Below are 21,049 nucleotides of genomic sequence, written 5' to 3' on the forward strand. Positions count from 1 at the left end.
ACAGATGTTGTCCAGTTCCCACAGTAAGGGCCTCCAAGGACCGAGAGAGCCCAGGGAGGTGGCCATAATGTGGCCACTCTACAGAACTTGGGCACAGAGACCCAGGGGGATTCCAGGCTCCTACCTACTCCACCACTTCCAGCTGGTGGTCTTAGGTGAGTGGTCTGTGGTCTCTGAACCCAAAGGTGCAGGCAAGGTACCTCCACCAAAGGGATGCTGAGACTAACAAGGGACCTCACTGGGGTCCATCCTGACACATTAAAGGGCTCAGCAACCCAGAGCAGTACTAATAAAGCTCTTACTATGTGCTCTTGCTAGGTCTACACTTTGTCCATAAAGACAGTCTGGAGAGTTTCCAAAGCGTGTTGTTGTTGTTTTGTTGTTTTGAGACGGAGTGGCAGGATCTCAGCTCACTGTAACCTCTGCCTCCCGGGTTCAAGCTTTTCTCCTGCCTCAGCCTCCAGAGTAGCTGGGAGTATAGACTTGCCCCACCACATCCGGCTAATTTTTGTATTTTTAGTAGAGACGGGGCGGGTGGGGGGGCTTTCACCATGATGGCCAGGCAGGTCTCGAACTCCTGACCTCAGGTGATCTGTCTGCCTAGGCCTTCCAAAGTGCTGAGATTACAGGCATGAGCCGCTGCGCCCGGCCGAAAGCGCTTTCTTACCTAATTTTTGTATCCTGTTTTGTCTCACCACGACCTTAGAGGACAGGAATTATCCCTGATTTTCCAAGGACGGAACTGAGGCCCTCCCGACCAAGAAGGAGACGTAAAGCGCCTTTTTCGGCGTGGAAGACAAGACTCGCGGGCGGTAAAGGTAAGCGCAGAGAGGGGAGGCGATTTGCCTGAGGTCATACAGCAGGCAGGGGCAGACCCCAGTCCCCAGCAGCTGCCCCTCTCCGTCCCAGCCTTGGGCCCCGGGGCTTTCCGCCCAAGCGCCACACCCAGGTCACGGTAACCACAGCTACGCGTGCAGCCCCCAGCTCGCCCGCGGGCCCGCGCGGGGCGGCTCCTCAGAGCCTCAGTTTCCCTTTGTAGAGCGGGCCCGCCGCCGCGGGTGGGCTGAGGGAGGGCGGCTCGGCGCCGGGCGGGCCGGGCGGGGCGGCGCCTGACTCAGCGGGCGGGCCACCGGCTGCTCAGCCGGTCCGACCGGCCGGGAAGCGCACGAGCCGCAGGGGCGCTGCGGGGCCGGGCGGCCCGGGGGGTGACGGGAAGGGAGGCCGGCCCAGCACCGCCCAGCCCCGGGCTCCGGGCGGGAAGTGGGCGAGCGCGGCGGTGCGGGACGCGCGGGCGACGGGCCAGCGGGATGGGAGCAGGGTCCCCCGGCGGCCCGCAGCCTCTGGAGCCGCGCTGAAGCCGGGGGCGGGACCAGCGCGGAGCCGACATGTGTCTGCGCCTCGGTGAGCGACGGGGGACGCGCGGGAGGCCCCGAACCACCCCAACCCTCCCACGGGAGCGGAGCACTGAGCCCGGAGCCCGAGCCCCCAGGGGGCCAGGCCACCTGCTCTGCCTCTAACTTACTACGAGGCCGGGGGCGGGTCACTTTCCTCTCTGGGCCTCAGTTTCCCCAGCAGTGAAATGGAGGGAGGAGCGCTGCAGGTGTCTTCTCGATGTGGCTGTAGCGTCTCTTACCCTCGCCCTCTCTTGCCTTTCCTGCGGAGGCGCACGACTGCCCTCGGGGACCCCCGGGTGGGCGGCAGAGGAGACGCTGGAGAGAGCAGCCCCATCTTACCCAGAAGGGACCCCGGGGCCAGGCCTCAGCTTCCCCAGCCTTACAAGGGGCTCCCACTTACATACTCTCCACTCTCCCGAGGCCAGGAAGGAAAGCCGTGGGCAAAAAGGATCAGCAGCGGGGGAGTTGGACTAATGTGCCCCCTCCCTTCATTGCCTGGGCACTGTGATGCTGCTTGTGGGCCGCAGAGTCCTGGGGCATCCCCGCTGTCTAGCCGAGAGACCTTGTGAGCCTCAGTTTCTTTGTCGGTAAGAGGGGGACAGTAGTTCCCACCTCCTAGGACTACTATGAGGATGAGGGCAGCTTCTAAGAGTAAAGCGCTTAGCACCTTGCCGGCTGCGCTGCTATGCGCTCCCGCAGTGGTAAGCTAGAAATGAAGCCAGCTGGGCTTCATCTGGGAGGCAGCACTTTGGGAGGCCGAGGCGGATCGCTTGAGTACAGGAGAGACTAGCCTGGCAAACATAGTGAAATCCGTCTCTACAAAAAATTTTAAAAAAGAAAAAAAAAATTTAGCCCAGCTACTCAGGAGGCTGAGGTGGAAGGATCACCTGAGCCCAGGAGGCAGAGGTTTCAGTGAGCCACGATCAGGCCAGTGGACTCCAGCCTGGGCTACAGAGTGAGACCCTGTCTCCACCAATTTAATTTAAAAAGTCAAGGACTGCTCCAGGCTCAGTCCAGTGCTCCAGGCACAGCCCCATGCTGGCACCGTGCCTCCTCTTTGACCAAAGTCTTGGTCCTGGGATGCTGTTGTTATTGAGCCCAGCCCTGAGCTGGAAGGTAGACACTGAGCTCCCAGGTAGGTAGGTGGGTGGATGGGGTGAGGTGGGTCAGGCTCCTGCGCTGAAGCTGCCGTGCCCCTTCCTGCTTGGCTGGCAGTCCATCTTCACAATGCTATTCCAGTTTCATGGTGCCTGTCCAGCCCATCGTCTGCCCTCTGCTTCTCCTAGACCTAGTTCAGCTCCAGAGGGTCCTGCAGGCTCCAGGGGTCTCAGAGACTGGCTAGACCAATGCCTCCCCATTTTATAGATGTGGAACTTGGGGCCCAGAGGGGAGGGGCTGGTGCACAGTCACACAGCAAGTCTGTGACTGAATGGCCCCATCCCTTCCTGCTCCCTGGACACTGTCTCTTGGCACAACTTGGGACAGATGTCCCAGAGTGTCCAATGTAGAGATTTCAGTTTTTTTAGACGGGGTCTCTGGCTCTGTAGCCCAGGCTGGAGTGCAATGGCACGATTATAGCTCACTGTGGCCTCCACCTCCTGGGCTCAGAAGATCCTTCTGCCTCAGCCTCCTGAATAACTGGGACTAGAGGCATGCACCACCATGCCTGCCTAATTTTTTATTTTGATCTTTTTGGTAGAGATGGGATCTTGCTATGTTCATCAGGCTGGTCTTGAACTCCTGGCTTTAAGTGATTCTCCCACCTTGCCCTCCCAAAGTGCTGGAATTAGAGGCATGACCACTTTTTTTTTTTCAGCTGCAGAGCTACCATATATTAAATATGACCAAACCGCTCTACCACAGATGAGGAGACGGAGGTCTAGGAAGGGACTCAGAGTCACATCCCATCAGAAGCAGCTAAAGAAGGGGATGTTTAGTTCTAGGGCCTGACCACAGTCTTTAAGTCTCAGAGCTGGCTCTAGTGAGGGGCTGGCAGGGCCAGGGGGTGTGGTGTGTCTCCTTGAAGGCAGAGCTAGGACTTATGGGCAAATTTCAGAGAGCAGGTTGGGAGCTGGCATGTGCAGGTAGGGCTGGACAGCTACTTGGCCACTGAGAGCATCTGAATGAGTCCCAGTGTTCTTTTGATCCCAGCTTCCCCCACTCACTCCATCCTGCCAGGTTCCCCCTGCACTGAGATCTTGCTTTTCCCAGTACCCTCAGGGTACGCCACACTTTCCCATCCACTTCCTCATGGACCCACTAAGAGGCAAGGTTCTTCTTCCTATTTTACAGATGGGGACATGGAGACTCAGAGCCTTGAGTTACCTCCCCAAGTCACCTGGCTCTGGGCAGTTCAGTTCAGCAGCAGTGTCAGCATCTGCTGTGTTCCAGGCCCTATCCACAAATCTGAGTACCAAGCAGGGCCCAATTCCTGCCCAATGAACTGGCTCCTTGTGGCCTGGAGAGTGACTGTGGAGCTCACCGTGGTACCCCAGGGCCTGGCACAGAGCAGACACTCTGTGAACACGTGTAGTGAACACACGAATCAGTGAATGGGGAGTTTAGTGGAAGGATCTCAAAGTCTAGAGCTAGAGACCTGAGCTAGCGCCCCCCACTCATGACGTTGAACACTAACAAGCGCTACTGCTAAGAGCCACCTGTATGCTTGCCCAGCCCTAGAGTCCCAAGGATTCTCACAAAGGCATCCCGAACCCCTTTTATGGATGAGGAGACCAAGGCTCAAAGAAGACAAGTTACTGGCTCCAAGTCATCCAGAAATACGTTTAGAACCCAATGTCCATCACTAGGGCCAGGGCCTCAGCTTCCCCTTCTGCCCAGCAGGATAAGCCCCACGCACAGCCCTGACATAGCTGTCCCCCACAGGAGGCCTGAGTGTGGGCGACTTCCGGAAGTTGCTGATGAAGACAGGCCTGGTGCTGGTGGTGCTGGGCCATGTGAGCTTCATCACAGCTGCCCTGTTCCATGGCACAGTGCTGCGCTACGTGGGCACCCCCCAAGATGCGGTGGCTCTGCAGTACTGCGTGGTCAACATCCTCTCTGTCACTTCCGCCATCGTGGTATGGCCAGGCTGGGAGGGTGGTTGGTGGGATGAGGCTGGAGGGGGCTTGAAGGGTCTTCAACAGGTCCCCACCCAGAGCCTGTGGTGGTAAGCAGAGAGCCTCAAGGACTAACCCTTTGTCTGCCACTTACCAACTGCCCAAGTCACTCAACTTCTTCATCTATAAAATGGAGATGGTAACAGTGTTTACCTCTGAGGGTCCTGATGGGTACTGATGAGATCATCTACACAAAGTGCTTAGCACAGTGTCTGGCATGTTGTTAGCGCCCACTACTGTGAGCTAAGATGATTATTACATCGAGGAATATCCACAGCACCACTGGACAGAAGAAAGGAACAGGAGGTGAGCTTGGGAGGGTGCCAGAGGGTTTCACAGAGTGCAGGCCTCTGACCTGGGTATTGACGGATGAGCAGGAGTTCAGAGACAGGCTGCCATGACCAGAACCTACGTATTGGCATGCTGAGGCTAGTATAGGCAGGAAAGGAAGCTGAGATGGCATTCCGAGTACAGAGAACGGGAGACTGGAAGGTTGGAGGTGGAAATGGCTAAGATCTGTTCTGGAGATTCTGAGAAAACCAATTTGACAGGAGCTTAGCACTAGGCCTGGTCTGTAGCAACTGCTCAATGAATGGTAGCCACGGTTGTGACCGGATATCAGTACCTGTTTGACTAGCACATGAATGGAGGGGTCTGGTAGTCTCAAGCTCTTTCCTGCCGGTCAGCACAAGTGGCCACAGCCTGGGGGGAAGATCCTCCCTCACATCAGTGTCTGAGTTCCATCCCTGCCTCCTCCTGGCTGAGGGACTTATTTCTCTCTCTAGGCCTGTTCCTCCCTTGCAAAATAAAGCTCAGACAGCCTGCTGGCCTCAAGGCTTGGGAGAATGGGGGTCATAGGTCCCAGCAAGAAGGAGAGGCTCTGTTGGTGGGACAGGGCTGAGCTGGGCGGATGTGTGCAGGGTCCTTGGAGTTCCTCTGACTAATACTGTTGCGAGCAAGGCAGGGAAGGCAGTGAGCTCAGGGCGAGGAGGTCCACCAGGATGGGCTTTGAGCTGGACCACTTCAGCCTTCCCCTCACTTACTCAGTTAATCCTCGCTGCTCCCAGTAACTGGGGGCCATTATTATCCCTGTTTCACAAAAGAGGAAACCAAGACTCACGGATTCACCCAACCTCCTGCTGATACACAGAAGCCAAACCGGATTGGAACCTATTTGTGTCTGACACCAAAACCAGTGTCCTTTCTGTCAGCTCATCCTGCAGAGTGGGGCTAAGCCCACAGAGATTGCGGCACTCTGTCGTGGCTCTCATGTGAACTAAAGACATGCTAGGCCTGGAACCCAGGACCCCGTCATACCACCTGGCTCAAATGGGTCCGGCCCAAGCCTGGTCCAGTGAGGAACATCAGGAGGAAGGCTGGCTGGGTGGACCCCAAAGATCCAGATGGCAGCTGTTGGGCTCAACTGTGGGGTAGCCCCACCTTTTGGGATCAAGGCTGGTTAGGGAAACGTGTGCAAACCTGAGCAGGGCTTGCAGGATCCACACGGGCAGAGGAGCAGGAAGGGTGTTCCTGGTGAGAGGGTGCGTGGGCAGCGTCCTGAGCAGGCTGTGTATGGGCATCCACATCCAGAGCAGTGAGGGAGGAAGGTAGCCCAGGTAGGGCTGAGAAGCCAGCAGGGTTGGGGCTGGGGTCTGGTCACTGAGAGCCTGGAATCATTGAAAATACTCCCAGAGATTTAAAATTCTACTCCATAACATGTCTTGGTTTGTTTCAATGTAACAATTTTGATTTTAGTTCCTTGCTAACTGGGTTAGTTTCTCCCACAATCTTTTTCATTCCAGAAAGGGGTGTCCCATGCATACCCTGGCATGCCCCGGTGGCCCCAGGATACATGAGCCTGCTTGAGACACAGCCTTAGGCAGTGGGGACTCATGGATAGTTGTAGAGAGGGAGTGACTGTTTTAGAAACATCATGTCAGGCTGGACTATAAGGAGGCAGATGGAGATGTGAGGCCCAGGCTAAGCAGCGGGTGAGGGGTGGGGGAGTCTGGAGGGCAATGGTTGGCGCCGGTGAGATCATTATCCCAGAGTGGCCCTGATCCCCCTGCCCCTGCTCCTCTAGCCAAGGAGTCAGGGCTGACTTGAGCCTTCCCTACAGGTCATCACCTCAGGCATCGCAGCCATCGTGTTGTCACGCTACCTCCCCAGCACCCCCCTGGTACGTGGTGCCTCCTGGGATGCGGCTGTGAGGGAAGGGTAGGGACAGCAGCCACCCGCCAAGAGCCTGGCCTCCTTGGAGGCGGTAAGGCTGACCCTCAGGGAGGTCAGAGCTGCCCATGGGGGCCAAGCACGACACCCATTGACCAGTGGCCTCCCCCGTCCAGCGCTGGACAGTGTTTAGCTCGAGCGTGGCCTGTGCTCTCCTCTCTCTGACCTGTGCCCTCGGCCTCTTGGCCTCCATCGCCGTGACCTTTGCCACCCAGGGCAAGGCGCTGCTGGCTGCCTGCACTTTTGGGAGCTCTGAACTACTGGCCCTCGCACCTGACTGTCCCTTCGACCCCACACGCATTTATGTGAGTACCTAGGCCTGGAGTAGGGGCACCAGGCCCTCGCACGGGTGGGAAGGGCTCTTGGAATCCACCCTCCACCCCCAACTCCAGCCAGCCATCTCTGCCCCATGCCCCGCAGAGCTCCAGCCTGTGCCTCTGGGGCATCGCCCTAGTGCTCTGCGTGGCGGAGAACGTCTTTGCTCTGCGCTGCGCTCAGCTCACCCACCAGCTGCTGGAGCTGAGGCCCTGGTGGGGGAAAAGCAGCCACCACATGGTAAGTTCCCTCCACAGCCCTGACTCCGTGGATTTCCTGGGAGCCCCTGCCAGGGTGCCCAAGCTGCTCTGCCCCACCCCTATGTATGGGCCCCCACCTTGAGAAATGGGGCAAAAGTTTTCTCCCCAGGAGCAAAGGGAGAGGCCTGGAGGCTCGGAGAGGTGAGATCTCCCAGCAGAGTCACACACACTGACACCTGGCTCTCCTAGGGCCCAGGATGAGTCTTGAAGGAGGGGCAGGGGTGTCTGGGCTCGCACTGAGGGCATTCCAAAGGTCAGGCCTGGCTCTTGCAGTGGAGTGGGTAGTGATGCCCCTTTGCCCCCAGAGATCCTTCCAGCCCTCACCTCCTTCCATTTCCCGGATGTCCTGGAGGAGGAGACCCAGGCTGAGAACCAGTGGGTCTGGCAGCCTCCTGTGTCTCTGCAGATGCGGGAGAACCCAGAGCTGGTGGAGGGCCGTGACCTGCTGAGCTGCACCAGCTCTGAGCCTCTGACCCTCTGAGAGATGATATCCTGCCCAGGCCCCATGGCCACCAGGACCCTGTAAGCAGCTCTGCTCTGTGACCAGGCCAGGATTCCTGGAGCTGGCCTGAGAGGGCTCAATGGACCCTCGGGGAACCCAAGTGGGGCTTTCAACCCTCTCCCCCACCACCCAGCCCACTGCACTGAAATGAGACTTTATTCTGAAATTATTAAAAAGAACAGAGATGCTCCATCTGGCTGCATGCAGGGGGGGCGGTTGGGGGGACAGAGGGGAGGACAGGGGCTCAGCCGGGGGGACCGTGTCTCTTTCCCACGCAGAACACTGTGCATGGGGCTCTGGGTGCATCTGCCCATCTGTCTATGGGCCTGTGTGTGTGTGAGAGGCCAAACACAGAGAGCTCCGTGGGTCTGTGTGTATCAAAGTGCTAAAAGGCAGGCGGGCTTTCTGGGACCCACAGCTGGTGGGCTAGTATCCTGGAAGGTTTCATTTGGTGGCTTGGCCTAGGGACCAGCAAGGGCTGGGGTGGGAAGGGCTGAGGCCCTTCTGCAGGGAAGGGTGGCTCAGGGAAGCCTCTTTCTCCAACTCCACACCCCTAGAATCCTTCTCTCCCCTCCAGATAAAAAGGCTCCTCCCCTGGGCATGACTCCCCCCACCCCCCAAGCTGAGACCTGCAAGACAGGGACTGCCCCTTTGGGGGAGGAGTCTGGCCTCGGGGCTGGTGGGTGGGTAAGGGGGCCTGACTGAGGGGCAGACCAACCCAGCCTGTGTCTCTATTGTTGCCTCTGGGATTGGGGGGTGCTGACCGCTTACTTGCTTTGGCCTGGGGGTACCGCAGGGTTCCTTTTTCCGGAAGCCCCCCACAGGGCAGACCCGGGGAGAAGGGCTTCCCCAATCTGGCCCCCAGCCAGAATACACACAAGGGAGAGGAAGTTAAGAGCCGGGAGGGGGCCGGTGAAGGGAGGGAGGAAGGGGAACCTGGCTCCTCTCAGAACTGGGAGGCGCTGCTGGGGTCGCACTGCAGCAGACGCACGATGGACGGGTCGCTTTTGGCCCCGCGGATGAACTCCTCCAAGGACAGCTTGCCTGCAGGGCGAGGGGAGCGGTGATGGGGAAGGAGGCGGCAGCCTATCGAGGGGAGGCAGAGCGGGAAAGGGAGGGAGGGAGGGAGAGAGGGAAAGGCGCCCGCCCCGTCCACCCCGTCCCGCCCCTGCCCCTCACCGTCGTTGTTTGTGTCCATTTGGCGGAAGATTTTCTCAGTTCTCTTTTCCGGGGTCGACTCGTCCTCCGGCATCTTCATCACGGACGAAACCATCTTGTAAATGGCCTGGGGGCGGGAGGGGAGGCGGGGAGTGAGAGGAGCCTGCCCGAGCCCCCACCCGCAAGATTCAGAGGCGCCCCCGGGCTCTCTGACGTTTGCTGCCCCCGCCTGGGCAAGGTGGAGTGGGGAATCACGGAGGCGTGGGGAGCCGAGGGCTTCGGGAAGGCGTGTCCGGGAAGGCCTCCCAGAAGAGGGGGCTATCGGGCGGGCCCTGCCGCGCTCCCTTGGAGGGCTGGGTGGGAAAGGAGCAAAAGCTCCGAGCGGGCGCCGGGAATCTGGGGGCGCAGGGGGTCAGGAGAGATGTTGGAGGACACCGGGGCCCGACAGTGGAGGGCCTGGAGCGGCAGGCTGAGGAGCGCGTGCCCGGGACGCGGGTCGGGGGTAAGTACCGGGCTGGCACCCGGGCCCAGGGCGGCCCGCGGTCGGTGGTCGAAAGGGGGCGCCGGGCCAAGGGGTCGGCACTGCGCTGCGGGGCCGTCTGCGGCCGGCAGGGGGCGCGGCGTGGGCTGGAGGGCCAGAGGCAGCTGGGCCCAGAGGGGCGGGGAACAGTATGCAAATGAATGCAAATGAGCATCTGCAGCGGGCAGGGACCGCCAGGCTTGGCTAGGCTGGGCTGGGCAGAGTGCGGCAGCCGCCACGTGCAGTAGCTCCCGAGGCGACGTGAAAGAGAGTTCTTGCGCTAAATGTACCGAGCACGTAGGGCTTGGCCTGTAGCTTGGGTCGCAGTGCCCTGGAGCTCAAGGACGGAACCTGTCTCCTCAATCTTCCAGCTTTACCCGACCGACACTTCCTCCAAGAAGCCTCCCTTCTCCCATCCCATAAACTTCTGCTGCCTCAGATCCAGCTTCAGCCTCCACACTGGTCTCTTCCAGCCTCTGTCCCTTGGGTCTCTCCCCCATGCTGCCTCTGAAAGCTCTTTCCAAACACAGATCTCCACTGTTACGTCCCCAGCCCGCACACCACCCCCTCACTCCCGTCACACACAGACCTCCCCTTAGGCCCGCCTTGCACCCAGCTCCTTCTGCTGCCTCCCACTCCTCCTTGGGGCTCAGTTTACAAGCTGTTTTCTTAGCGAGGTCTTCTCCAACCCAGGCTGGGTCAGGGTGCATATGGGCCCAGAGCCTGGCGGACTTTTCCTTTGCAGACATCTCTCCAGAAGTAATTATGTCTTTGCAGGGTTGTTCCTGCAAACTTGGACGTCTAGCTAATGCCCATATCCCCAGAACCTGGCACCAGGCAGGGACTTCCCTATTTAAAAGCCATTGGCACTTCCCACTGCCCTCTGTACCAAGTTCAAACCATTCGGCCCTTGGGATTTAAGATGCTTTACAATCTGTCCACTGCTGACCCTCTTCCATCAGGTCTCCCCTGGCTGGGTGATTCTGCCAACAGCCAAACACCCCTGGCCCTTCAGATTCTCCAGCATTTACAGGCTTTGCCCGGAATAACAATACTAACTACCACTTATCAGGGGCCCGCTCTGTGCCAGGTACTTTACATGCACTATTTCTAAACCTCACACAAGCCCTGAAAAACAGGTATCATGATACTCATTTTCCAGATAAGAAACTGAGGCTCAGAAGGAAATTGATGGTGGAGACTTGATTTGTACCTGTTCCCTCTTAGCTGCTGGAGGTATGCTTGGGTAGTGTGGGGTAGTGACAATCAGCAGGGCCTTTAGCATTAGACCCAGTCTGTATTAACTGCTCAATGAATGGTAGCCACAGTTGTGACCAGTTTATCAGTACCTGTCTGACCAGCACATGAATAGAGGGGTCTGGTAGTCTCAAGTTTCTAAAGTTAGATGGACCTGGAGTGGCGTCCTGGTTGAACTACTCACTAACTGTAGCCTTGGACACATATGTATCTGTGAGCCTCAGTTTCCTCAGATTAAATGAGATTATGTGTGAGGAACCGTGGCTGGCTAGAGTGGGTGGTCAGTAAACAGCAGCTCATATTACAGTCATTATTCATCCTCCACATCCTCAAGTCTTCCCTGCCACTCAGTCCCCTGGTTCCCAGATGACACCTTTACACCCCTGTCACTGAGCTTGTCAGTGTGACCTACACATCTGTCTCCCCCACCAGAGTGGGAGCCCCAAGAGGCGCAGTCTCTTCCTCTCCAGTGTGTCCACTACCTGGCACACGGCTGCGTCTTGAGAAGAACTGGGCCAGTGACCAGTAACCCTGTGATAGCCTTCTCCTGGGCCTCCTAACTAATTGTCTGGAATTGCTGCTTACTCATGGTTTCATGGGAGCCGACTTGTCATTAATCAGGCACTGGGGCTTGCAGAGCTCTGTGTGCACCAGCTGTCTGGGGCCCCCGGGCCGCCATAAAAGAAGCCAGGGCCTGGATAGCAGAGGCCACCAGAAAGGGGTCCTGAGGATGCCCAGGGAATGGGTCTAGCTTGACTGATGCCCTGGGCGTGGTGGCTCCAGCAGGACTGGGGTTTACCATTACACACCAGTGCAACACACTAAGTGGTAAAATGCCAACATCCCTTCAGATTGGTCAGTACCCAGCTGCTGTCCATGTCCGGGTGATCCTCCACCATTCTGGCCACTTGGCCCTACCATCAGGACCCCCAGATCCCCCTACCATCAAGCAACTAAAGGGTCAAATGCCTGGCTCACAGTAGTCCATGGCAAACATTAGGGCTTTCCCCCCTCTAGCCATAGGTATGGGGAGGGCATCACATCTCCACCTGGAGAGCAGGCCCAGACCTTAGCAAGAGGAGAAGCCAAAGTCAAGAGTCCAGCAGTGGCTGGGGCAGCAGTCTGTGGAGCTGAGGGACCAGAAGGGAAAGGATTCAGAGATGCAGAAGGAAAGGGGGCAAGAGCTTGTGCAAAGCTGCGTGAAAGGATTAGTCAGGGCACATTTCAAAGATGCTGAAAAGGCCCTTCTGGCTAGAGCAGAGGATGTGCAGAGGAGAAAATAATAACAGACAATTGCTAATGTCTAACAAGTACCAATTATATGCCAAGCCTTCCACTCAAGTCCTTATCTCACTCTATTCCTGCAATAGCCTTGTGAGGCAGGGGCTTAACACCCCCACTTTACAGGTGAAAAAACCTGTAAAGGCTTAGGAAAAAGGCAGATAAAATAGAACCAGAGCCCTGGCCATCTTCAAGCCTGGGCTGAGGGGATGGGTGGTTTCTGAAATAAAGCTAACATGCAGCACACTTAAACTTGTACTAACAAAAGGCATTTATATCCGGTCCTTAAATCTCCTTGTGAAGTCAGTATCACCGTACAGATGAGCAACCTAAGATTGAAGGCCACTTCCAGAACTGGAAGCCAGACCTCCTGGCTATGAGTCCAGAGCCCTCTCAGTAGACAGCTCTGAGTAGTGGCCAGCCAGAGCTTTTCTCCACTTACGTGCTGTGTGACTTTGGGCATATCACTTCACCTTTCTGAGCCTCATGGGGTTGTTGTAAGTACGCACTGAGCTCATGAGCACCTCACTGAATGCTAGGCTCATAGTGGGCCCTCAATCAATTAGTTAAAAGATGGCTGGGTATCCAGATGGAATGTGGACAGTGGTGCCAGATGGCCCACTCACACAGGCTGTGTGGCCTCAAGCAAGTGCCTTTATCTCTCTGAGCATCCGTTTCCTCTGGTGTAAATGAGGATCAATTAGACATAACTGGACTGTGCTCTGCAGAAGTGTCAATTCATAAAAGATAAAGAAAGGATGAGGAGCTATTCCAGATTAAAGGGGGCTAAAGAGACATGAGAACTAGATGCAATGCATGACCCCAGGTCAGGGCCAAAAATGCTATAAAGAACATTATGGAGACAGTTGGCAAAATTGGAATATGGTTGGTAGATTAGATAATAGCATTGTTTCTATGTTAAATATCCTGGCTTTGGTAATCATATTATGGGTTATATAAGAGAATGTCCTTATTTTTAGGAAATATATCCTAATGTATCCGGGGTAAAGGGCCAATGTTCAGAACAGCAAGAAAATGTTACACACTAGTGTGCGCACACGCACACGCACACTGATAATGATGAAGCAACTGTGGGAAAATGTTAATTGGCGAATCTGGGTAGAGGGTATAGGGGAGTTTTCTCAACTTTTCTTTAAATGGGAAATATTTCCTAAAAACAATTTTTAAAATGGGATTGCAAGAATATCCCCTGCCACCACTTGCCTACGAGATCTGCTGAGAGGATCAAAAGGGGTGGTGGGTGCAAGCTGCCGGGCCCTGTGCCCGGCATTCTGAGGGGCCCAGGGGCCCACCTGCACGATCTCCAGCATCTCCTCCCGGCTGATGTAGCCGTTGCCGTCCAGGTCATACATGCTGAAGGCCCACATGAGCTTCTGCTCCAGGCGGCCGCGCGAGGTCACGCTCAGCGCAATGATGAACTCCCGAAAGTCTATGGTGCCATCGCTGTTGGTGTCAAAGGTGCGGAAGACGTGCTCAGCAAACTTGGAGGCGTCACCATAGGGAAAGAAGTTGGCGTAGATCTTCTTGAACTCATCCACGTTGAGGATTCCTGTGGGGCAGTCCTTGAGGAAGCCCTTGTACCACTCCTGCAGCTCCAGCTCTGAGAACTCCGTGTTCTCCCGCAGGTCCTGCAACATCTCGGGCCGCAGCTTGCTGTTCTGCTTGCCCATGGCCGCTGAGCCAAGTCCCACCTGGGTCCCCAAGGGGGTCAAGGGCAGAGAGGAGTGATCAGGCCCTCCTGGCTACTAGACACTGCTCCAGATGGGTCCCCCTGCCAATAGCCATCCCTGCCTCTTGTTTGGCCCAGTGAAAGAGAGGAACTGGCCCAAGGTCACACAGCCTAGACCCAGGCATCCTGTATCTATGCCATGCTCCACACCATCTCCCTGGACCATACACTTTCCTGGGAGAGGGAGGAAGGGAAGGGGGGTTCACATTTACTGAGGCCCTTCTCGGTGCCGGCCACTAAGCCTTCACAAATGCACATCAATTCACCTTCACAACAGGTTGTATGGGGACTTGCCCCATTTTACAGATGAGAAGGCAGGCTTACCGAGGTGAGGTGGCTGCTTCAGGTCACACAGCCATGGCATTATGAGGCTGACTCCTAGAGTTGCCCACAGAGGTGCAGAAAAACCTTCTGATCCTCCTCCGTCCTACCCACTGCCTTCTCATTGCCTCACATGTGCCTGCTCAGCACTGAATATACCCGCAGCCCAGACACTGCCCTGTTCTCCCTCTGACAGGTGTGCCCAACAAGAGGCAGCAGAGGGAGGTGTTACCGTGGGCTCCAGAGTCAGATCACCTAGATTTGAATCCCAGCTCCTCCTCTTACCAGCTACGTGACCTTGGGCAAGTTCCTTAAACTCTCTCTGCCTTATCTTTAAAGTGGGGTAATAACAGTACTTACCTAAGAGGGTTGTTTTGGGGATTAAATTAGTTAATATGTGTGAAGCACTTAGAACCATGGCTGCATAGATAAGTGCTACATAAGTGTTAAATAAATAAAAATGACTTACATATACCCAGGTGCCACAAAACTCATACAAAAACTGTGCAAACGAATGTATACCGATAACCATATGCTTCATAGCTCACCAGATCCACACCCTAGATCCCATGCCACTCACGTACCAGCCCACGCCCACCCATGGGTCAGCATGCCTCCATACATGACGACATTCCCTCTGCTCCACAACTCACACGAATCGACACATGGCACCACGCACAACTCCCATACCCTGTGCATCAAGACACACCAGCCCACGACCCCACATGTCTCACACATGCCATCACACGCCAACTCGCATGCCGACACCTCTCACATGGCCAGCTGCACGTGGGACCTTCAGGCACCCTTGCCATTTTTCTTTGTTTTCCTTCTGTTTTCCCAGGGGTGCTGCTAGGTCCCAGGAGAGGGAGCTGCAAACCTCCCCAGACCTGCTGGGGGCCCCTTTCCAAGGAGACCCCCCCAAGCCCATCCAAGCCTCCCCAACACTTACCCTTCCTCTAGTCCTGAAAGGTCCCCTGAGTGCAGGTTAGATTGTGGAGGCTGAGTAGAAGGCAATGAAGAGGAAACAGCCAGCCAGTTCTGCACAGGGATGTAGGCATGTGTGCAGGTGACCCCCACCCACTTGGGGCAAGGAGGGGGTTCCTTGTGCATACATGTGCATGAAGCTCTGCACACATGTGAATGGGTGTGTTGTGAGTGCATGTGCTCATGCATGATGTGTACCGCTGGTTTTTGCATTGCATTTGCCTGCCGTGTCTTTCCATCTGTGTCCCTGCATGTGCTTCAGATGTGCATGTGATCAGGTATGCACCCGTCACAGCGTGAGGGAATGAGCCCGTGTGGCCATTTGGAGGACCCGTGTGTGTCCTCGGCGGTGTGTCACATGCATGTTTCTGTAAGTTGGTGCCCCTCCTTTCTAGACCAGCCTCTTATGGCCCAGGCTAAGGACCCACCCGACAAGTGAGTGGGAAAGGGCTAAGGAAATGAGAAGGTCTGGGGCATGTCCCGCACTGCCCTCCTCAAGGTCCAAGGAACTGGGTCACCGGGGTGGGGGCAGAGAGATGCGCGGAGCAGGAGAGCTCCTCCAGTGCCCCCTCCTCCCTGCCACCCTCGGAGTTGCCCCTCCCGGTTGGAAGAAGATTCAGCTGCCCGCAAAGACCTCCAGTCCCCCGTATGGGAAGAACCCCCTCAGCTCGACCTGAGAAGCCAGCCCCGGGGACCCGCTCCAAACCTCCCTCAGCTCTGTCCCCCAGCCCCCGCCTCCATCCGCTCAGCACTAGGACAGCGCCCGGCGCGTGGCCCCTCCTGGAGGGGGCGCTCCAGGGCGGTCGAACGCCGTTCCTAGGGGCCGGCCACTCGGCGGTCAGGACCCTGGAGAGCACCGCGCGCTCCCCGGTCCCCAGCGCCCCCGCCACCCGGGGCAAGGATTCCAGGGAAGCCCGGGAGCGGCGGTGTTGGGAAGCCCTGGACGTGGGCCCCCGGCTCCGGGAACCCCCTGCCCTCATCCCCCGGCCCCGGCTGGAGCTGCCCCCACTCACCCAGCGACGCGGAGACACCGACTGCGCAGGGAAGGCGGCGCTGCTGCGGCGCGCGCGGCAGGGGCGGCAGGAGGGGCGGGCGGGACTGCGAGGGAGACGCCCCGCAGCGCTCACCCGGAGCCCCTCCCCTGGGGGGGGTCCCCGCCAGCCCTGGGGGCTGGGGAGCGGTGCGCTGGGCTCCGCCCCCCACCCCCGCCCCGGAGAGAGAAGGGGACGCCCTCAGTTCCCCGGTCCCCCTCGAGGGAGCACCCTGCCCGGGGAGGAGGACCGCGGCGCCCCTCTCCTCGGCACCTCGGCTGTGGTGGCCGGAATGGAGGGACAGGGTAGTGCCAAGAGGTCTCTCTCCTGAGCCGGGGGCGATCCCAGGCCACTCCGCCCGGCTTCCTTCCCTATACCCACCTGGGCTCTGAGCCGCACGTCGCTTCGAGGGCCGAATTGGCACCCTGGGCACCCTCCCTGCTCCTGCGCCTCAACTCCCAACTAACGGAGCTGGGAGCGTGGAGCGCCCATTCCTCCAGCTACTGAGGTCTTCGGGGTAGGGGGCAGACACGCCCCCTTCCCCACCTCCACCTTGGCGAGCCGGCCCCCATCTCAAACCCACCACTCCAGACCTCACCCCGACCCCCCTCTCAGAATTAATCCCACCTCCCAACTTTGGTGTCAGCTGCTCCTCCCACTCCCCCTTCCAATCAAGGAAACCCCCTCCCTTCCTCCCTCCTCAGCCTCTGATTGTGCAGGCCATGACAGGAGGGCAGAACATCTTCTGCCTGGGGATCCTGTGGCACCTACCCACTGCCTGCCGACTGCACAGCTCCTCTTCAGAGTCGATGACCCCTAGCCCAGCTCCACCTACCCCCAGCCTCAGCAACATTCTCCGCATGCTGGGCTGAGATTTTGTCCTTTTTCCATTTCTAGGGGTTGGTCCTTATTGTCCCCATGAAGAAATGGGCTCAAAGGGGTTAAGTGATTTTTCCAGTGTGTGCGCCCTCGTCCATTCATTCCACAAATACATATAAAACACTAGTTCTGCGGCCAGCATTGTTCTGTCTAGGTAGTGGGACTACAGGTGCAGACAATAAACAATGGACACAATATACATGTCGATATTAGACATGTGTTTTTAAACGTTGGGATTTGGGTGTGGCAGTTAGAATGGTAACTGCCATTGGGGCCATCCAGAGCCTTGGGGCCTATGACAATGACTTTAGGCATTTTATTCCAGATGAGATGGGAAGTCCTGGGGGGCTTTGAGCAGAGTGAGAGGGTGTGACCTCCATGTGGACGGCTTCCTTTGGTTATTATGTCAAGAAGAGACTTTGAGGAGTTGGGGGCAAGGTGGGAGAAGGGGCCATTTCAGGCTGAGAGATGGCCGGGGTGGGTCTGGTTTCTGGATTTACTTCGAAGGTAAAGCCGGCAGCATTTGCCGTCTGCCCAGAGGGCCCTTCTCAGCCCAGAGTTTCTTCAGCATCGGCAGCTCAGCCCCTCCTGGCACCCCAGGGCTCCGCCTCCAGGCTCCCAGACTGAGCCTCTCAAGTCCTCAGAGTCTAGCCTTAGTCCCTCCTGCTTGGAGGCAGGCGGGGAGGTCTCACTTGGAGGAACTGAGGAGCCAGGCTGGGGTGGGGTGGGGACAGCTGGGCTCTCAGGAACACCGGCTTCACTGTGTGCCTTGGCTCTGATGTTGGGACCCCCAGTGGAGGCGTGAGAGACGCCAGATGAGCGTAGGTGGTTCCCAGCTGCCTCCTGCGTGAGGACCTGGGGGCTGGGAGAGACTCGCTGCTCAGCCGCCACCCCAGGGCCCTCCAATGGCAAGCTCCCTCCCATTTCCCCACCAGGCCTGGGGGACCAGCTGTGCTGGGGTCAGGGAGACGGTCCTGCCCTCTCTCACCCCCTCAGCCCCCTCCCCCATCACCCCTTCCTCTCTCTCCTGAGTGGTCTGGATCCTCCTCTTTATCCTTGGGGGACTCGGTTTATCCCCATCTTGGGCTGCTCAGCTCCCTCTCTGCCTTCTCCCCACTTCCCCAGCTCAGCCTCCTGCAGGCTCACCCCCTCAGGGGCTGACTTCTCCCCACCACCACCACCCCCACCACCAACCACCTTTCTTCTTTGAGGGTGACTCTGGTGCCCTGCCTTTGGAGCCCCAGTCTGCGTTCTGTCTCCCCAGTAGATAGGGGTTTTGGAAGGCAAGGCCATGTCTCGCCTCCCCATGAGCCCCTCCTGCCTTTGTCTTTCCCTGCACCTAGACTGTGTAGGTGGTTCTGGAGGCAGAGTGTGGGCCCTAGTGGGTTCTGCTGCTACTTCCCATCAGCCACCTGCACCTTTCAGAGGGACTAAGAAGCATTGCAAGCCCACCCCCCAACAGCAAAAGAAGGTTCAGGGCTCCCCACACTGCACAACGCAGCCCTTGGTCCAAGCCCTAAGATATGGCCATGAAAAGGGCGGCCGAGGGGAAGCTGGGCAGCAGGCCTGGGTCCCTCGCTCTGGACAACCCAGAGCAAGTCTCTTCCCCTTTCTGAGCAGAGAGTTCAGACAGGTGATGTAAGAGTGAATGAATGAGGCCTCCTGACCCTGGAAGCCTCTTGTGTGTGGGGCGGTGTCCTTGCTGGTGATACTTAGTCCCTCCCACCTCAGACTGAGGCGCCTAGGAGGAGGGAGAGGCAGGGGTGGGGTAGAAGCGGAGGCAGGTAATTGAGAGAGCCAGGCAGTGGCAGGGTCCATGGAAGGGCGAGCAAGTTCCAGGGAAGGGGAAGTCCCCAGCATCTGAGGAGGGAGGAGAGGGGCACGTAAATCGGCCGACTACCCTCCTCTACCACTACCAAGGGAGGGACAGAACTGCTCCTGGGATGCCAGAGAGAGAGACGTGATATCTCAAGCACCTACAGTGTGTAGAGTTCTCGGCACACGTCACCTCACTGGATCTTCAATGATCCTGAGGAATCAATAATGTTAACTGCCATTTTACAGATAGGAAAACTGGGGCTCAGAGAAGTAAAGTCACCTGGCTGAGGTGACACAGCAAGAAAGCAACAGTGTCAGAATTTGAACCCAGTTCTGGCCAAGTGTGGCGGTTCACATCTATACCCCCAGCACTTTGGGAGGCTGAGGAGGGAGGATCACTGAAGGCCAGGAGTTCAAGGTCAGCCTGGGCAACAAAGTGAGACCCCATCTCTACAAAAAAATGCAAAAATTGGCTGGGCGCGATGGTTCACACCGGTAATCCCAGCACTTTGGGAGGCCGAGGCGGGTGGATCACGAGGTCAGGAGATCAAGACCATCCTGGCTAACATGGTGAAACCTCGTCTCTACTAAAAATACAAAAAAATTAGCCGGGCATGGTGGTGGGCGCCTGTAGTCCCAGCTACTCAGGAGGCTGAGGCAGGAGAATGGCGTGAATCCGGCAGGCAGAGCTTGCAGTGAGCCGAGATTGCACCACCGCACTCCAGCCTGGGGGACAGAGCAAGACTCCGTCTCAAAAAAAAAAAAAAAAAAAAGCAAAAATTAGTTGGGCATGGTGGCAGGCGCCTGTAGTCTGAGCTACTTGGGAGGCTGAGGTGGGAGGATTGCTTGAGCCCAGGAATTTTGAGGAATTTGAGCTATGATTGCGCCACTGCACCCCAGCCTGGTCAACAAAGCAAGACCCTGTCTCTAAAAAAAGAAAAAATTGAACCCAGTTCTGTGTGACTCAGGAGCCCAGGCCCTCTCTGGAAACCTCTCAATGAAGTGGGTGAAGGTGGCCCCTCCCCAGCCTCCTCAGAGGCCCAGCCACCCTACTCCCCCACCCCCTACCCCCCACCCCCCACCTTGTTGCCTCTTTGGTCCCAAACGGTTTGGAAAATCCTGACGGGAGCAGATGGTGGGACAGATGGAGGGAAAAGCATTTTGGGGCTGAATTACACAAACAAACATTGAAAAAGTGATTAAAACCCCAAGCCACCCCTTTCCAAAAGGCCCTGCCTACCCCAGCCTAGAGCACAGTGGGCTCTGAGGTGGGGGCCTGGGGGTCTCCGAGTACCCCGCATCTCAGCCCCAGCATCCCATCTTCTGCCCGGCCCCCTCTCTGCCAGGGACCACCCCCAGACCAGAGCCTAGGGCAGCAGAGCTGCCAGGAGCACAGCCCGGGAGGGGGAGGGGACAGGCCTGGCTGTTCCCAAGGGAGCTGGGCCCTAAGAAACAGCACACTGGAGCGAGAGGTGGGAAAGTCCTGGGAGCTGGAACTGCAGACCCAAATTCAGGGATGGAGTGTGAGGTGCTGGGGGCCTCAAGCAAAGTCCCTCACTTTATATGCGGAGCCCAGGTCACACAGCAGCGTTACCCACCCCATAGTGGAGCGGGACAAGGCCCTTGACCTCTGGAAGCTTCGGTTGGTTCCCTGGTCTGTAAATGGAAACAATAATAATAGCACTGGAAGGGCTGCTGTGAGGATTAAGAGGGAGGGAGCCTGCGAGGTGCCTGGCATAGCGCCTGCGCCCAGTCAGTGCCCAGCTAATGTTGGCTGTCAGTACTCACAGGGCTCCACGTGGCTCCTAGGCAACCCCTGGTGTTGGGAGATCAGGAATGCTGGAGCTGCTTGAGATGGTCCTTCTCCAAACAGAAGTCTGGGTTTGAAGATCCTGCTGGGAGAGCCCCTGAGGCTGCTGAGCTCTGCAAGATGGAGATGGCTCCAATGGGTCCCCAAGAAGAGCCCTGACTCCTGGGTAAAAGCACCGAGCTCCATGCCAAGTCCACTGTCAGGGAGCCCAAGAGATAGAGAAAGTGCTGCATCTTAGCTGGTTCCTCAACATGCAAGTACAGATTTCCCGGGGTGACAGATCCAGATTCAAATCCTGGCATGGCCTTTTATCTTTTGGGGGAAGTTGGCAAAAACAACCCCTCTGGTCCATTTTCTGTAAAACCTGCCTTTGCAGCCACTTCCAGGACTTGCTGCCAGAAGCCCGCAGACATCCTGACGT

The 21,049-nt window shown here is 57.3% G+C and overlaps 3 protein-coding genes across 6 annotated transcripts in view; 2 read left to right on the plus strand and 1 right to left on the minus strand.

Moving 5' to 3' along the window:
• Window positions 1-1,175: 1,175 nt before the first annotated feature.
• On the plus strand, window positions 1,176-8,008 carry TMEM54 (transmembrane protein 54). 2 transcript variants are annotated; one of them, XM_063713589.1, is made up of 6 exons: window positions 1,176-1,401; window positions 4,278-4,471; window positions 6,630-6,689; window positions 6,955-7,044; window positions 7,160-7,294; window positions 7,721-8,008. In XM_063713589.1, the coding sequence occupies exons 1-6, from the start codon at window positions 1,386-1,388 to the stop codon at window positions 7,793-7,795; spliced, it is 570 nt and encodes a 189-aa protein (XP_063569659.1). In that variant the 5' UTR covers window positions 1,176-1,385; the 3' UTR covers window positions 7,796-8,008. The 2 variants fall into 2 exon arrangements, with proteins under 2 accessions (XP_063569659.1, XP_002811148.2); XM_002811102.6 differs by having other exon boundaries at window positions 1,205-1,401; window positions 6,856-7,044.
• HPCA (hippocalcin) lies at window positions 4,162-16,783 on the minus strand. Of its 2 annotated transcripts, none has more exons than XM_054538394.2 (5): window positions 16,503-16,783; window positions 13,346-13,744; window positions 8,996-9,101; window positions 4,664-8,860; window positions 4,162-4,552 (listed from the first exon to the last, which is right to left on the minus strand). In XM_054538394.2, exons 2-4 carry the CDS (start codon window positions 13,721-13,723, stop codon window positions 8,763-8,765), a joined length of 582 nt encoding a protein of 193 aa, XP_054394369.1. In that variant the 5' UTR covers window positions 13,724-13,744; window positions 16,503-16,783; the 3' UTR covers window positions 4,162-4,552; window positions 4,664-8,762. The 2 variants fall into 2 exon arrangements, with proteins under 2 accessions (XP_054394369.1, XP_024091734.1); XM_024235966.2 differs by lacking the exon at window positions 16,503-16,783 and adding an exon at window positions 16,104-16,178.
• Window positions 9,222-21,049, plus strand: part of FNDC5 (fibronectin type III domain containing 5) — a 31,103-nt gene continuing 19,275 nt past the window's right edge. Inside the window, exon 1 of one of the 2 annotated variants that reach the window (XM_054538374.2) lies at window positions 9,222-9,476. The gene's annotated coding sequence lies outside the window, so the exon portion shown is untranslated. The remainder of the gene's footprint in view (window positions 9,477-21,049) is intronic. The other variant, XM_063713586.1, reaches the window with a different exon arrangement.

This window comes from Pongo abelii, chromosome 1 (genome assembly GCF_028885655.2).
Source record: "Pongo abelii isolate AG06213 chromosome 1, NHGRI_mPonAbe1-v2.0_pri, whole genome shotgun sequence".
In the NCBI taxonomy this organism is placed as follows: domain Eukaryota; kingdom Metazoa; phylum Chordata; class Mammalia; order Primates; family Hominidae; genus Pongo; species Pongo abelii.